The sequence below is a fragment of the Phascolarctos cinereus genome, unplaced genomic scaffold (assembly GCF_003287225.1).
Source record: "Phascolarctos cinereus isolate Bilbo 61053 unplaced genomic scaffold, phaCin_HiC Scaffold_4;HRSCAF=312, whole genome shotgun sequence".
Taxonomy (NCBI): domain Eukaryota; kingdom Metazoa; phylum Chordata; class Mammalia; order Diprotodontia; family Phascolarctidae; genus Phascolarctos; species Phascolarctos cinereus.
The window spans coordinates 504,229,647-504,247,512 of record NW_027555847.1 but is presented as its reverse complement, the minus strand read 5'-3'; the positions used below and the strand labels follow the sequence as shown (position 1 = coordinate 504,247,512).

Sequence of the window (17,866 nt, the reverse complement as noted above, 5' to 3'; positions counted from 1 at the left end):
TATAAAACAGAGGCATCAATAATTTTTAAAGACTGCTAATTAAATAAAAATAATTGAATTATCCCTTTTAATTTACTTTGTATTTTAATATTCTTAGTGTAACAAAAATACTGAACAGTTTGAAAAGTATTTTACTTTTAACATGACTAATAAGGCCAGAGCACTAAACTTTTTTTTAAAGCACACTCCACACTTGAATAAACACACAAAATAGGCAACACAGAAGATAAAATAAGGACAAAATTATCTAAATTCATTTTGGTGTTATAACTAAGAAATCAAAGCTATGTGCTCCCCTCAGTACATTTTGGGCATCAATATTTTCACCTTCTTCCTAAAAGCTAAAAAATTAATTTTTATTAGATTTTTTCAGACTACACATATATATGAAATGGAAAACATTCTTATAACATAAAAAAGTAAATAAGAATTTGGACCTCAGTGCAAAGGAAGACCATCTGTTAAACTCAATTCCTTCTCTCAAAGTTAAAAACAAAACCAAACAAAAATTGTATTAACAAACAACAACAACAACAACCCTTAGCTCTGTCCCATCAATTAAAAAAAGAAAAAGAAAAAAATATCCTCGGATTCTTTTTGGAGTCTTATCCCTCCCCTTCAAAAAAAAAAAAATAACTTATTAAAAAGGTCAACTTCATTCCTTTTTACATAAGACAATCAACTTAGTTATTAATAAATTATAGGAGATATGAAATAACTATTACTAAGTCCAATTCTTGGTCCACTCAATAAAATGTTTTAAAACAAAATCTTCAGATTTTGTGCTTGGAAATGTACTCTTAGTTTTTACCTCAAGGAGAATTTAACACATTGCATTAGTATTTGCATATGATTGTAATGGCTTCAGTAGCAATTTAAATCAAGTTGTATCCAAACTTTAAACTACTTTTCAAAGCAAAATCAAGTGAAATATTTTCACTGAAAGTAAGCTATAATTAACTACATCGCATATATATGTATATATGTGTGTATACATATTTATACATGCATATATACATGTACGTATGTTATATATATGTTTTGCTTTCTTAGCAGGTTACAAAAAGGATTCTAGAACTGAGAAGTCCCATACTAAAATATCATTTTGCTGAAGAGTATTGATAACAAGTAAATTGGCAAACGGCAGGTTTCAAGTAATAAATCTGTATCTTATAACAGATTTTCTGCATATAAGAATCTTAAAATTTGCTTAGCATATTTCAGGAGAAAACCGTTAGAAACAGAGACAGTATTAAGTAACTTTAGTATCTTAGATAAAAAAGTGAAAATTTTATCTAAGGGAGAAAACTGGTTGACTGAAATACTAATAGGTCTTTTCAACTTAAGGTAAAATGGCTCTAACTTGGGCCAGAGTAAGAACATCTGAATAATTACCTAGTGCTCATCTGAACGTCTATATGAAATGAGTTGGTGATCTCAGTTCAGATATCCTGGAGGTCTTGTCTATGTGAGTGTACAGTACTGAAGGTAACATGTATGTAAATATGAATTCCAGTTTGTATTTCAGATTATGCGGGAACACCTTTGGTATAAAATCGCTATTTTCACAAGATATCTAAAATAGTTCAAAATTGCTGAAAACTTTACTACGTTAAACTCAAATGTTAAAAATTACCCAACAGACCTAACATGCATACAAATAAAGAAAAAATACACAATTTCCTTATTCTTATACTAATAAAGAGGAAAAAAATAGGAACTTTAAACATACTTTTTTTAAAAGCAAGGTTTCAGAGATTTAAACTATTAGAAAATTATTTTTCTACAGTTTTATAAAGGCCAAAGAGAAATAAAAATTCAAAAATCATCTAGATGTCATTTTTCAGAATACTATTATGTAATTATAAGATACAAAGTTGTTCCAAGCCATTGGACTATTAAGTAACTCAGGATTTTTGTATCTTTCTAAGCTCATAAAGAAAGCAAGAACTGCCCAGGTGGAACAACACAATTTCTTAGGAGAAGTCCAAAACAAAGGCAATAAAAATGCTTACTTAAAACAAAAACTCCACCAATACTAACTGATCGACATTAAATAAATTTCTTTTAAAAAAAGCCAGTTTATTTCAGAAATGTCATGTTTTATTTTATAAAACTATAATTGGAAAATGTGTAAAATATTATTTTATAAACCATTCAAGTGAGAATGTTGAAAACTAAAAATAAATTAGAGACCCATCTCACTAAAAAATCTGGCCATTTACCCTTAAAGAACCATGAAATTCTCTTACCACATATTTTACAGCACTAATAAATTGGTTGTGGAATAGCAAATGTTGAGTCTCATCTTCTGGATTTGAAGCTGTGTAAAGCATTCCACAAATATTACAGGAAACTGCTCCAAATCTTTTTTGTCCTGCATCCTAAGAAAAACACGATATATTACTCAAATATTTCTGAAAACTGAACATAATTCATAAATCTAAATACAAACTATATGTAAGATGAAATGTGGAGAAAAATCTGTAATGTCAAGACTGAACTCTAAAATTAAAAAGTAATCTGAAAACTATCTAATAACTGAACTAACAGTTGTTACATATAATATGTGTGGAATTTTGTACACAAAGAAAACTAGTTTTAAAAGTATGATTGATCTCTCATTACACAGAATTCTGTAACAGCTTAAATGAAGAAATACAAATAAAAATTGTAGCAGTCCAAATATTTTGTAATGATGAGAATTAATGCTTCCTGAAACAGTTTTATGCATATCTACAATGCAAAGAAATACAATCAAAAGAATAATTTTACTACTACATTATGGATTCTCCATACAAAACACTTAAAACTTATTCCTCTTTTTAATATTTTTTATTTAAAGGAACCTGTATGGAATGAAAAATGATAAATTCTGGAGGGGATGTGATAGAGTTTTGAACAGCTCCAACCATTCTGGAGATCAATATGGAACTATGCCCAAAGGGTTATAAAACCATACATATCCTTTGACCCAGCAATTACCACTACTAGGTCTGCATCCCAAAGAGAGCAAACAAAAAGGAAAAGAACCTATATGCATAAAAATATTAATAGCAGCTCTTTCTGTGCTGGAAAAGAACTGGAAATTGAGGGGATGCCCATCAGCTGGGGAATGGCTGAACAAGTTGTGATATATGATTGTGAAGGACTACTACTGCACTTGCTATAAGAAATCATGAGCAGGATGGTTTCAGAAAAAGCTGGGAAGACCTGTATGAACTGATGCAGAGCAAAATAAGCAGAACCAGCAGATCAATGTACACCACAATTGTAGTGATGATTAACTGTGAAAGACTTAGCTACTCTGATCATTACAATGATCCAAGATATTTCCAAAGAATGCATTATGAAAAATGTTATCCACCACCTCCAGAGAGAGATCTGATGAACTCTGAGTGCAAACTGAAGTATAATTTTCTCATTTTATTTTTCTTGCCTTTTTCTTTCCAACATGGTTAATAAGGAAATATGTTTTGCATGATTTCACATGAATAACTGATATGCTACTTGCCTTCTCAATAGGTAGGGGAAGGACAGGAGAGAATGTGGAACTCAAATTTTTTTTTAAAAAGAATGCTAAAAATAAAGAAATAATTTTTTAAAACAGTGATGAAGAAAAAAAAAATTTTTAAAAACTGCATATATTCAATAGTTTTCCCATGGAAACTGTACTGTTCTGATATCACCAGAAAAACTTTCATTAAATATATAACTCAATTAATCAATGAGTATTTATTCTTTTATTTGTATCACCTGGACCCAGAACAGTGCCTGAAGTAGGTACACAATATTTGCTGTTTGGCTGACTGAAACAATCCCTACTCACAAAGGAACTTCCACTCTAAGGGGTAGGTTTCAAGTGGAGTATATATCAAATATATATACATACATACATACATACATACATACATACATACATACATACATACATATATATCTCAAATATATATTCATACACACATACATCTATATATACCATAAGATAAAGTGAATAAATACAAATATATGCAAAGTAGTTAAAATACAAGTTAATTTGAGACAGAGGACAACAGCAGCCGGAGAGATGAGAAAAGGCTCCACACTGATGACAATGACTGACTCTCATCTTAAAGGAAAAGTGATGGAGGTAAGGAGGAAGTGAATTCTGGGCATAGGGAAAGGTCAATGAAAAGACATGGAGATATGAAATGGAGTAGTACCCTGTGGAAGGAAAAGAGGGAAAGCCAGTTTGGCTGGATCAAAGAAAGGCTGTAAAGACAAGGTTATACAGGACTTCAAAAGTTAAGCAGAGGAGTTTGTATTTTATCCTAGAGGCAATAGGGAACACTGGAGTTGGATGAGATTTGAGTATCGATTAAATTACAAACCTTACACAATGGAAAGACCTTTGACAAAAATAGGGAGGGTCTGGAAGAGGGAATTCAGAGGGAAAGATAATGAGTTCAGATTTAGACACATTAAGTTTAAGATATTTGTAAGATAGTGCTTACTACACATTGTGTGAAGTACTGGGAATACAAATACAAGCAAATATAGCCTCTGCCCTCAAAGAGCTTACATTCTACTTGGGGAATAAAACATATATAGAAAGAGCTGGTGGTGAGCTGAAGGAGCTAGAAAATAGTTACAGCCTGGTATACAGCACACTCTAGAGACAGCTGGGAAGTGGTATGAAAATCTAGTTCTGGGCAAAATAAGGTGAAAGCTCACTTGTCATTATTTTAATTTTTAACCAATGAAAAGATGGGGCAGAAAAACCCATAAATACTCAGTCTGCTCACCTGGTCTATTGCGGAATACAAATCACTACATACTAAATTTTTCACTGCCCTCTTTAATCCTATCAGGTAACTTTCAATGACAAAATCAGGTCAGCAAAAAAGTAAAGTAATACATGCTGGAGGGAATATGAGAAAACAAATACATTAATGCATAGTTAATGAAGCTGTGAAATGGCCAAGCTGTTCAGGAAAGCAATTTCGAACAATGTCTAAAAATTCACTAAACTGTACATCTTTTACAATAGCATTACTGGGCCTATATCACAAAAAAAGATCAAATAAAGAAAAAGGACACATACACACAAAAATATTTACAGCAGTGCTTTTGGTGATGGCAAAAAATTGGACAACAAAGGGGTGCCCATCAAATGGGAAAGTGTTGAACAAATTATGATACACAAATGAAATATTACTATGCTGTAAAAAACAATGAAAGTGAAGGCTGATAAAATTCAGAAGCCTTATTTGAACTGATAGTTAAATAGGCAGAAGCAGAATAAAAAATTTATAGAATACTATTATACAGCAAACAATGTTAAAAGACTTAAGAAGGTCAATCTATCCAATGACCAACAACATTTCCAAAGGACTAATGATTAAACATGCTATCTACTTCCTGTGAGAAAGGTAATAAGACTCAAGGTGTAGACTGAGACATCTATTTTTTGGACATGACCAATGCATGAATTTATGTAGCTTGATTATGCATATTTGTTACAAAGTTTTCACCTTTTTTTTTCCCCAATGAGAGAAGGTTAGGAGAGGTAAGTCAGAGAGAAAACAGATTTCTTACTTGAAAAACTGAAAATTTTTTAAAAGAATCAATAAAATAAACTTTTAAAAATTCAACCATATCTAAAAATGTATTTATTGTTACAAGGGTTAGCTGGGAAAGTATAGAGGCATATCTGGAAATGACTAAGATATAAAAAGGTAATAAAATTTTAAAATAACTTACTATGATCAACTGCTTATCACCATCCTTCTCTGCTTCTTTTAATTTTAAATCTTTTGAAATCTTTATTTCCAAAGGGGAATTGTACTTTATTGATGATGAATGGTTCAGCAAACTCACCCTTCAAATTTAAAAAATAAATTACATTGAATTATATAATAACTCCAGGTAATTTCAAACTTTTTTTAAACAATGTAGCATTTACTATGGTGTTCATTATTAAATAATGAATTCCAAGAAAAAAAAAGATTTTCTAGACAAATTAGTAAGCCTGAATGAGCATGCTAATTAAGAATCTGAAAATGATACTGTGGATGTTTTAATCCTGTAAATTGTTTGCTTTATACTTATTTATTCCTTCAAATATTTGAGATAGTCTTTCAAAGTATACATACATTTATATATGATTACAAAAATAAATCTGCTATAAAAACAAAAAAAAATTTACAAAAACTGCAACACTTTTTATGTTTTGAGTTTTTAATGAAAATTTTCTTTCCATTTGCACTAATGTGATCAAATATATTAACCAATCATGAGCTCAATCATGACTTTTTTTTTAATTGAACCTATGGTTTAAATGGTGCAGCAAGATGATGGTTAAGAAACTACCTCTATCAATGCAGATCAACAAGTCTTCTTAAACTTATAATTTTAAAAGAGTTACTTGTAACACTGCAAAATTAAGTGACCTGCTCAGTATCACCTGGCCAGTCTGAAAGGGGTCTGGAACATAAGTCTTCCTTGCTCCAAAAACAGTGTTCTGCCTATTATACTACAATGTCTCTCATCATCTTTTAGTTTCAACTTCTTTTTTTTAACTTGATTTTTTCATTTACCTAATCTATCAATTTGCTATGAGTATTTTCTTGTCAAACACTATTATTATAATTTCTTTTTCTGCAGGAATTAACACTGATCTTGGGGGAAGAAAAAAGAAAAATAGCCCTGTTGAATAAGCTAAATGGTAGTTTAAACTCTAGGATAGACAGAATGGGGTCAACTGGAAAATAGGTTTGGATTAGAGAATTACCAAAATACAGGGTTAGAATTGGAGAGTTATTCAATTTTTCCACTTTATTTGATTCTGTAATGCATTCTACAATATATAACACAATGATTTATCAAATTTTAGACCATACAAGAGACAACATGGCATAGTAGATAAAGAACTAGTTCTGGTCAGGAAAAGTTGATTTACATCCCACCTTTAACAAATACTGGCTCTATGAACCCAGGTTAATCCTGGGTTAACTTTGTGAACCAGACCATAAGATACAAGCCAACTATAGATCTCCACTGGTGACAGGAAATTACTTACTAGGAGCTCCCTATACAAGTAAAATAAAAAACCTAGTTGTGTATAGGACACATTCCTCCACCACCCCAAAACTTTAATTTGTCACAAATATCTTAAGAATTCATCATTTCATCTAGATAAAGGTCATACCATACCTGTTATCACTGGTCTTAGATATTTGGTTATTAAAAGTGCTTATCAGCTGTTTAGGAGTTATATCTGTAATTTAATAATAAAAAAAAGATCACATGCTTAGCTATATAACTGGCCAAACCTGACCACACAAAGTCAAAATATATGATAAATTTATTACTGTTTAATAAATTCATTTAACAAAAACCAATTAGATTATTTTCCTCCCTACTTATAGCCAATAAAATTATCCTTGCTTTATACACTGTGAATTTTAAGAAAGGAATAAAGGGTAATAAATATAAGATTTTATCCCAAAATAAAATACTTTTATTATTGAGTTATTTACTTATTGAGAAGTTTAATACGCACTTTTACAAGTTGATGCACTATAAATGGAATTGTAACCTGTACCAGCCATTCTGGAAATCAATTTATAATTATGCTTGAGGCAAGCCCTCTGACCTACTGATACCACGACTAGGTCTATATCCCCAAATAAAGAGGAAAAGATTATATATTTATCAAAAAAGGACTTATAGCAGCTCCTTTTGTTGAGGTAAAGAACTGAAAGCTAACCCATTACCCAGGTAATGGTTAAATAAACTAAGGTATAAGAATGCAATGGAACACTATTGTGCAGTAAGAAATGAAGACTTTCAGAGAAATCTGGGAAGACTGATGATTAGATGAAGAATGAAGTTTTTTTCCAATCAATACCATTTTATTTTTTTCCAATTACATGTAAAGATAGCTTTCAAAATTCACTTTTCTAAGATTTTGAGCTCCAAATTTTTCTTCCTCCCTTCTCCTCAAGTAGCAAGCAATCTGATGTAGGTTATACACGTACAATCATATTAAAATCCTATTTCTACATTTGTCATCTTGTGAAAAAAGAATCAGAACAAAAGGGAAAAATGAGGAAGAAAAAAACAAAAAAAAGTAAAAATAGTATGCTTCTATCTGCATTCAGACTCCATAGTTCTTTCTCTGGATAAGGACAGCATTTTCCATCATGAAGTCCTTTGGAATTGTCTTGGCTCACTGTGTTGCTGAGAAGAGCGAAGTCTATCATAGTTGATCATCACACAATGTTGCTGTACTATGCATAATCTTCTCCTGGTTCCGCTCACTGATTTAAAGTAAGTAAGCAGAACCAGGAGAACAATTTATACCCTAGCATCAATACTGTAAAAATGAACTATTCTGAAAGATAAGAACTATGGTCAATGCAATGACCAACCATTACTCCAGAAGACTGATAACAAAAAATGTTGCAAACTCATGTCAGACTTGTGAAATAAACACATTTTTGGACATGGTCAATGCAGGAATTTGTTTTACTTCACTATGCCTATATAAGAGATTTTGCATTTCTTTCCCCACCTCACCCTGGGGTAGGGGTGGGGAGGTACAGAGAGAAAATAAATGCTTGAAAATTGAAAAAAAATGTATTTAAAAAAAAGCAAATGGCAATGGGAGGCAGAAGAGAAACAAGGATATTTAAGCCATCAAAAATACCAAACAACTAAACAAAAAAGCTACAAGTTCAGTTTTATATATAATCTTCTTCTTCTATTCTTTATAATGAAATGTATCCAGGTTCATTATATTTAAGTTTATAACAAAAATAAAAACCTGTCTACTGAACTAATGTACCAATTTTTGGATTTACTCTATTCTTTTATGAGAACACATCAAAAAAGATGAGAGAGAAGAAACATAACTGCAACTGCCTAGGTCTTATCTTTAGCACTTTCCTTTAGCAGAATGATAATCATAAATTTCTTTCTCTTTATATGCTGATACAGTCAAGAAAACAATGACCAAAGGGTTCCAATAAGATTATTTTATCAAGGGAAACAGATTTCACTACAAGTCTTTTGTAAGATGTCATGCACATTTGTATGATAAAAGTGGAATAGATGGTAACATTTCTTAAATTGATCAGGAACCTAATATTGAGTTAGCAGCATTAATCAAACAGAATTTCAGTAACTAAAGGTTATGATTGAGGAGATGAAATAAAAGAAAAATAAGAAAGTCCTTGTATTCTTAAATACCCTGTAGCCGTTACTGACTAGCTTTAAGAGTATTAATCAATTCTTGAAGATGTGAGTTATGGGTATCCTGAAATAAAAACAAAATTAAAAAGCCACTACAATAGAGACTAAGAAGGTCCAGGAAAAGAATCAAGGATAAATGAGTTACATTAGAACTCTTTAGATAAAACCAAATCACACACGTTCTAGGAATGCAAAGGAACAGATAAAATGCTTCATCTCCTGGAAAATAAAATCTCACTATAAAAGACTACACTTTGTCTAGAAAGAATCTGTAAGTCTAAAAGATTTGAACAATGCTTAGTGAAATGAACAGTTATTATGGATGAAAACTTTTTTTTTTATTCTGGAAAGTATCTCTGAACCTTACAAATTCAAGTAACTTAATTTCCAAGTATTACCTGGAGATTTATTTTCTCCTGTGTCATTTTTGGCTTGATTAAGAAGAGGTGGCACTGCTGCAACATTTTTCATTGGAGTGTTTTCTGGACTAGATTCCAAATATAAGCTGAAACTCTGAACATACACAATTCAAAATTTTAATACATTCTGAATCAAACCATTTCTCCCTTATATTAATTTCTGTCCCCAAACCCAAAGCACTACATGCTAAAACTGATTAAAAGACAGCATATAAAGAGAAAATTACATTTTATATTCACAAAGAACTTTATTTACTAATATTAAGGAACTCCCTCAAAAATACATGGTTCATGAGTTACTCTTACCTTAATAAACTACAAGTTCAGACAACTGATTTGTTCAAAAATTACCAGCCCTACAAAAATTCGACACAGCCTACAATATTTACTTCAACTTTGGCCCATGTTACCTTTTCCCAACTATCACCTACTCTTTCTTCAAGGGTTAGTGGTCTATTGCATAAGTCACAAAGGACAGCATTTGAAATAACCAAGTGATTCTGTATAGGTTGGACAAGACTGAACGAGCTGGCCTTAGAAGTTAAGGGCTGACTTAACCAGCCTTTATTATTATTAAGAAAGAAGTTTTTCTCTGTCATTTTTTACTTTCCCATCCTTCCTGATGCCAGCACACCCCATTCCTATCCTCTTTCTACTTATATACTATGTGCCAGTCTTGCTTCTATCTAGCTGAGGACTACTATGGAGTCAGATGATTCAAATTAAAGTCTCATTTCTGACACTTCATAGCTATGTGACTTTGGGAAATTGACAAGGCTCTTTGAAACAGTTTCCTTTTCTGTAAAATGGCAAATAATACTTACACAAAATAATTCAAAAATTGAGAATAAAAATGTATGAGTATGTTAACTACAAAAAACTCTTGTGAATGTTAGCTGATATAACCTGTTGGCTTATGAGGTAGTGTGACAATTTACATACTACAGTGGGGGCAGCTAGGTGGCGCAGCAGATAAAGCACCAACCCTGGTGGATTCAGGAAGACCTGAGTTCAAAACCAGCCTCAGACACATTACACTTACTAGCTGTGTGATCCTGGGCAAGTCATTTAACCCCACTGTCTAGCCAAAAGAAAAAGACTACTACAATGTAATCTAGCATAGTAACTTTTATGATGAAGTCGTCAATGAAAGACGATCCCACTAGCAAAGTAGAATGGTCACGACTTGCATATCTCCAGCTAGCATCCATTTTTTAAAGGTTGTACTCTGCTATTCTTTACTAATTATGATAGAAACTAAAAAAGGAACAGAAAATAAGAATATATTATGTTCCTTTTTGTCCCTTTGTGAAGTGTCTCATGGCACACCGATTTATATTTCAGGTTTCCAGCAATAAGACTCAAGCTCTAAATTACAAAGCCAGATGAATGCACACAGGATTTGAAATGACATGAACTGAAAATCAGATGAAGGAAATGGAAAGTTATTTCACCTGAAGAAGAAATGAGTTAGGAAGAAATAAGTTCACCATTCACAAACAACATCTGGACTAGATGATTCCACTTATTTTGTTTGGCACCAGAGGGCTGAAGGAGGACCTTTTTTCCTGTCACACGACCAGTGATATCTGTATCAATGAGGTTTTTTAAACTACTTTCTAAAATATAACTACATTAAAATTTTGAGAAAAATAGGCTTGTTCCAATTTATATTAGGTTTAGACAAACAGGGTTAAAAACAACAGGAATTAAGATTGTATGTGGGAATATGGTAAATGAAGCAGGAAACAATCAGGTTTTCTGCTGAAAATTAATAAGGAACCCCCCCCAAAAAAGACTGAATTTCCATAGAAATTTAAAGACTATAAAGGAAGTGCCTTATATTGCCTTCCACTGGTTTTATGATTATTTCCCCAAATTAGAAAAGACCTTTACCTGTCCATATCTTAATTAGCAGTTGGTTTATACTTCTCTTATGTACAAAATCTGATCTTAACAAATGACTTTTTAAACTAAAGCATTTTAGCTAAACAAAATCATGACATGATTATTTGGACCAAACTACCTTTTTTTTTTTTTTTACAAAGTACCCGTGTCCCTTTGATATTATACACAATGAAATTGATTACCTCATCAAGTGTTGGTTCAAGAGAATGTTTCATCTGATTATCCAGTGATGGTTTGGGAGGCGGTTTAATTCGATTATCCAGCTGACCATTCTCAGTAGTCCTTTCTGTAGTTCTGTTCTTTTCAGTTGTTTTACCACTTTTGACTTCTTGAAAATAAATCTCTTTCTGTTTTTCCTCATGGCATGCTAAATCTTTATCATCACATGGTCTCGGCATTAGCCACTGGCTTTGACTTTTTGGATGATCCATTTCTGAAGCTGTCAGATGAATTGAACCTTGTGGAAGTTTAGGTTTAGTTTTTAATGGGTCCAGTTTAGGAGCATTTGGAGAACCTAAACTATTCTGACGTAAGTGATTGGCTTTTCCTAGTTTAATTTTGGTCCATTTGGATTTCTTACTAGCTAGTCTGTTCAAACCATTTAATACACATTTTACAGGATTGGCTTTTCTACTGGGGAAGAAACGTTTGCACTGAACATTTTCATCTGCTTCCTTCTGAGTAATCACCTGTGTTTCAATTTCAGTCAGCTCCAACTTTGTTGGCTTCTGATCCTCTTTTCCTCCTTCAGTAAACGAAGATTCTCTCTTCACCTCAACTGTATCTGACTCAATTTCACCTGCAATTTCTTCACATAGTTCAAGGATGCTAACACGTTTTGTCTTTACAACTTCCTCTGAATGTTTATCCGTGTTTCCTTCAGTCACTGCTGGTTGTGAATTTTTTGATTTTGTTTTGCTTTTCATTTTTGGATGAACTAACTCCTTCTTGTTAATTTTCTCATTCCTTTTTGAAATCAGAGAAGTGGCCGTTTTTGCTTTTTTGTCTTGGGAAGAGATGACAGGCACTGAGTTTTTTCCTTCTTTTTTAATTTTGTGCTGATGACATTTTTCAGATCCTTGTTTGTGCTGAGGACCACAGGCACCATCTAATATATTATTTACCCTGCATTTCTTTCTTTTTGGTGAATTTGATACTTCACTTGCTGTGCTTCTCTCTTCTTTAGAGTCAGAGCTTATGAGTTTTCGTTTCAAATTTTTCTGCACAACTTTAATTTGACTAGGTTTAGTTTTAGCTTTGCTACAGGACTCCGCTCTATCAGCTGATATGCTTTGCTTTAATTCTAGAACTTGATTTTTAATTTCTCTGTTACGCAAGGACTTTGTTGAAATATCTGCTAACTGTTGTAGTCTTTGTGATCTCCTATTAAACTCATTCAACTGAGTGCCACATTTTGATTTAGCAGTTGCATGAGCTGATTTTTTCTGAGGTTTCCTATTTTGTCTTGGTTCTTGTGAATGTTTCTTCACAGTCACCTGTGTTTTGTGAATGCAGTTAGTAGATTTTTTCTCATCAAAGAAAGCCTTTGTTGACCTGGTGACCACATGTGTTCCTAGTTCAGATTCATTTGTGTTACAGTCACTGGAAGATTTATTTAATGGTTTTTCTAATTCCTTGCAAGCTGATTTTGTTAGAGTCCTCTGAGAATTTTTAACTCCTTGTCCTTTTTTATTGTTATTTTTTACTATTTTAGTTGATGTAGCAGAATTGTTTTCTTTTGATTTTCCCCTTGTAGATTTCATTTCTGACTCAGCAGTCCTTTGAGTAGTTTTAAATGTCCTTGTAGAATCTAATACTGAATGCCTACTATTTTTGATGCTCTGGATTCCAGAACTGTTCTTAAAATCTGTTTTTAACTGATGTTGACATTCATTTTCAAAATAAATTTTAGTTTCACTCAAATTAGTTTTCTCTGTCTTTCCTGGGGCATTACTAGAAATAGTATGATTGGACCCTGAAGGATTCTTATGTTTTACTTTGGAGGATTTGGGGGAAGCCTGAGGAGAATTTATCCTATTTGGAGATTTTAGTGCTGATTTTGTTAATGGCAAAGTTTTATGGGTGGTTCTATTTAGTTCAGGTTCAGACTGTGACTTTTCAACTAATTTAGTTTGATAAGATCTAGCAAAATTATTGGTGGTTTTATTGGTCACTGACCTGTCGGCTTTAACAAAAGTTTTGGGAGATTTTTTCTTCTGTACTTTACAGTTATTTGACTTTGATTTATTTGACACATGTTGTGTTTCGAAGTTTCTCTCTCTGTTTGCTGAGTTTGTCAGTTTGCTGTTGTTATCTAGTTTCCTCCGTTTAGCAGAATGTTCTACCAGTGTAGATTTCCTTTTCTGTGCTGCCATTTCTGCAAGTTAAAAAAAAAAGTTTATAGCTCATTCTGACCAAGGCAATGTACATAAATAGCCTCAATTTACCACCATTTGAAACTTTCAGTTTAATTTTAAACTCTATCCATACAGGGTTATATAAATAGTATATAACTGATGACCCTCATATTTAAGCTATAACTTTTCTTATTTGAATACAATTTGGTTTAAGTTCAATATATCAAATGTGTTTTACTTACAGTTTCTCCCTAAAGAATGTAACTTCAGCCACCTTAACTTCTGAAAATATGACAAAAAGCATTCCTTATAAACTTGCTCTTGACACATTACATTTTACCTAAAGGAAAGATCAGGTATGAAAACATTTAAATTTAATGAAAGAAGACAATAGCAATATTTCTCCTAAGATAGTGGGGAGCTGGGGAGAAGCACTGGTCTATGAATTACCACCTGACTTCTAGACCCAGGTCTGCTACTTCATAGCTGGAAGATTTGGGGGCAAATCCTCTATTTATCTGAGCTCCAGTTATCTAGAAAATGAAGCTAATACCTCCATGATCCAACTCACAGATTGTGAGAATCAAAAATGATCAAATATGTGAAAAGTATGCTCTGTAACCTGTATCACAGTATTAATAGTAGCACTACGTGGTTCCACCAATACTGTTACTGACTTCTACACATCTAATTAGTTAGTATTGGATTTTTTTATCCTCACTTAGAATAATAATTTTTCTGCTATAGAAATTCAGTCATTGGGAGGCAGCCTGGTAGAATGGAAAGAACACCGAGTTTGAAAAATCAGAAGAAACTGGGTTCAAATCCTAGATCTATAACTTACTACCTATGGGACCTTGGACAAGTCACTCAGCCTCATCTTTAAAACTATAAGGCTAAACTAGATAACTTCTAATGTCCCTATCATGTCTCTCCTGGTCTTCCTCCTATCTGACTGGTCTTTCTCAGTATTCTTTGCCAAATAATTAATCCAAGTCATATCTGCTAGCCATGAGCACACCACAGGATTCCTCCCCCACAGATTCAATTAACATCTGTAAGCTAATGATTCTCAAATCTATTAATCCAACCCAAACCTCTCTGCTGACTTCCAGTTTCACATCTCTAACTGCCTATTAGGTATCTCAAAGTGGATGTCCCACAGACACCTTAAAACAGAACTCATTATAATCTTTCCTCATTCCTTCCAAACTTCCCTACTACAAAGGCGCCACCATCCTCTCTCCATCCCCAAGCCAACAACCTAGATATCTTTGACTCAATGCTCTCTCACCCTTCCATATGTAATCTGTTGTCAAGGCCTGTCAATTCTACCTTTGTATCATCTCTTACAAACGTACTCTTTTCTCTTCTAATAATGCCATCCTGATACAGGCCCTCATCTCCTCACACCTAGACTACTGCACTAGCCTGCTTGTTGATTTTCCTGCCACAAGCTTCTCCCCATTCCAGTCTATCCTCCACTTAGCTATCAACCTGATCTTCCTAAAGTACAAGTGCCATCATATAAACTTCCTGCTCAATAAACTCCAGTGGCTCCCTATCATCTTCAGAATCAAACATAAAACCCTCTACTCAGCAGGATATAATCCAATGATATATCAACAAATTTTGTTCTTTGCTTATGGTATGCTAAGCAGTACATCCTATTCACTGTCAGTCAAATGTTCAGACTGGGTTCACAGGAAGGGAGAGATCCTATTGAAAGGATCTGGTTTGGATGATGTAGTATTATGTCAAGCCTTGGGAAGAGGGTACAAGAATAACAAACTTATCTACCCCACAACCCTTTAAATAAAGAATCAAGAAGTTTTCATTTGAGTAGATGTAGGACCTACAAATATTTAGTAATTACATTAACATTTCCTGGTCTCTCAAAAGCATCAATCTGACATGATTTTTACTTGTGACCAGAAAGGACAGTAGTGAAAAAAATGTCAAAACATCTGATGAAAATGGGAATCGCTTCCATGATTTAGCAACTTAGGAAATCACCCAAAACAAATATAGTTAACACAACAAGTATATTCAGAAAATTTCATGATAATGATTAAAGGTAAAAGAAATACAAGTTAATTTTAAGATGTAACCAAAGCAACTCATTACAGAGAAATAATAAGTGCTTTTAAATCTTTCTTAAGAGTTAAAAGCTCTCAGGAAATACTCTAAGTGTTTGTATGCCCATTTGACAGTAAAATCCTCATTTAACAGCTTATACTAAAATTTTCAAATTTTGCTAGAACCACAGAATTTCATTATTGGGAGGGACGTCTAAGGTCACATAATCGAATTCATCCCTGAAGCAAAAATAGTCTAATCAATATCCCTAATAAGTGGTCATCCAGTCTCTATTTAAAAAATGTCCATGACAGATTTTGTGCCTTTATGCTAATATTTTAATAGCTAAACTAATCAAGACTAAAATCCCAAATAATATGGTACCTTAGAGTTAATATTACTTTTCATATTTGTTTTAGTAGTTCTAAATTATATCTGTTAACTATCTACAGAAGTACAATTAAAAAATTATTTGAATAATATTAATACAATTGTGTTAACAGTTTATTCTATTTCAGTGGTAAACTGGTTAAGAAGTGAATTTTCTTCTTTGAAAATATCAAAAAAGTAGTATAAACAATATATAACATATTATTTATAATATAATAATAAGATATAATAATATATCTGACCACCAAATAACTCATCCTGCTACTTACCTCACAAAAGGTCTGGAGATCACTTTTTAAAAACTGGATAGCCAGTTTTTTTTTAACAATTCTATTAAAAAAAAAGAGGAAAGGATACATTATTAACGCACATCAATGAACTCTGAAAAAGAAAGCCATCGTATAAATATGTGATAATAATTTTCACTTTAACGATTCACTAAGCCCCTTAAAAACCAAGCTGAATTGCCCATTGGCTTGACATTGTCTGCTAATAATCGTGCTCAGAAAATACAAGCATATTTCAATCAGACCCAATGTCCCATTTTTACACAGCATTGCGTTTTTCCCCTGGAGGGGTTCCCAACTTAGCATAGACTAGACTTCAAGGGTAGAATAACTTTGGAAAATGCAGAAAAAGTTCATTTAAATGTGGCTTCAATAATTACATTACTACTAAAAATTTAATACAAAGTGCATTAATTTGCACATTGTTCTACGTGTAATATTTCTAGTTAAATTAACTCATCTAATGGCTTAGAAATCCAAATATTTCTAGACTAAAGAAAAATGGATAATTCCCTAATTATCCATCAAAATTATTAGTTACATAAATTTCACCCTGTATTTTGGTACGTTATCTTCTCTAATATATTTAATATTTAATAGCATTAATTTTTTTTTCTTTTTTCTTTTTTTCCAGTGAGGCAATTGGGGTTAAGTGACTTGCCCAGAGTCACACAGCTTGAGTATTATGCGTCTCAGGTCACATTTGAACTCAGGTCCTCTTGACTCCAAGGCCAGTGCTCTATCCACTGCACCACCTACCTGCCCCAACAGCATTCATTTCTTCTATATAGTATGTTAACATTCAAGAAAGTCAAATTGTTTGGTAACTAGATTATGAATCGATAGCTGTCGAACACATTTCAGACCTACCAAAACTTAACCATGACCATTTCTCCAATCAAAAATTACACAGAAAGTGAATACTACAGTAAAGTCAATACCAGAGTGTCATTTTAAAAAGCTGACAGAAAAAGTATTTTCTCGTAGGATAACAAACAGTTCAGGAAGCAGTGCTGAGATTATCACTGTCTCTAAAATTCTATGCTCATTAATTTGATGCTCTGTAGGTTTTATAATAAACAGTGTTGATTATAAACTATAATCATTATGGCAATAATTTAAATGAGCTGCAACTACCCACCTCGAGGGCCAACTGTTTACCAAAGATTTTTAAATTATCTTGCTGCAA

General features: G+C 32.6%; 1 protein-coding gene across 4 annotated transcripts in view; it reads right to left on the bottom strand.

Annotated features, from left to right (window-relative positions):
- ESCO1 (establishment of sister chromatid cohesion N-acetyltransferase 1) overlaps nucleotides 1–17,866 on the bottom strand; it is a 55,134-nt gene that overhangs the window by 22,324 nt on the left and 14,944 nt on the right. For 3 of the 4 annotated variants that reach the window (XM_078153471.1, XM_020970678.2, XM_020970680.2), the window contains exons 3-9: nucleotides 16,660–16,720; nucleotides 14,164–14,261; nucleotides 11,747–13,941; nucleotides 9,636–9,750; nucleotides 7,195–7,258; nucleotides 5,743–5,860; nucleotides 2,253–2,384 (exon numbers count right to left, since the gene is read on the bottom strand). In XM_078153471.1, the coding sequence (XP_078009597.1) occupies nucleotides 2,253–2,384; nucleotides 5,743–5,860; nucleotides 7,195–7,258; nucleotides 9,636–9,750; nucleotides 11,747–13,939 (2,622 nt within the window). In that variant the 5' untranslated portion in view covers nucleotides 13,940–13,941; nucleotides 14,164–14,261; nucleotides 16,660–16,720. The remainder of the gene's footprint in view (nucleotides 1–2,252; nucleotides 2,385–5,742; nucleotides 5,861–7,194; nucleotides 7,259–9,635; nucleotides 9,751–11,746; nucleotides 13,942–14,163; nucleotides 14,262–16,659; nucleotides 16,721–17,866) is intronic. The other variant, XM_078153472.1, reaches the window with a different exon arrangement.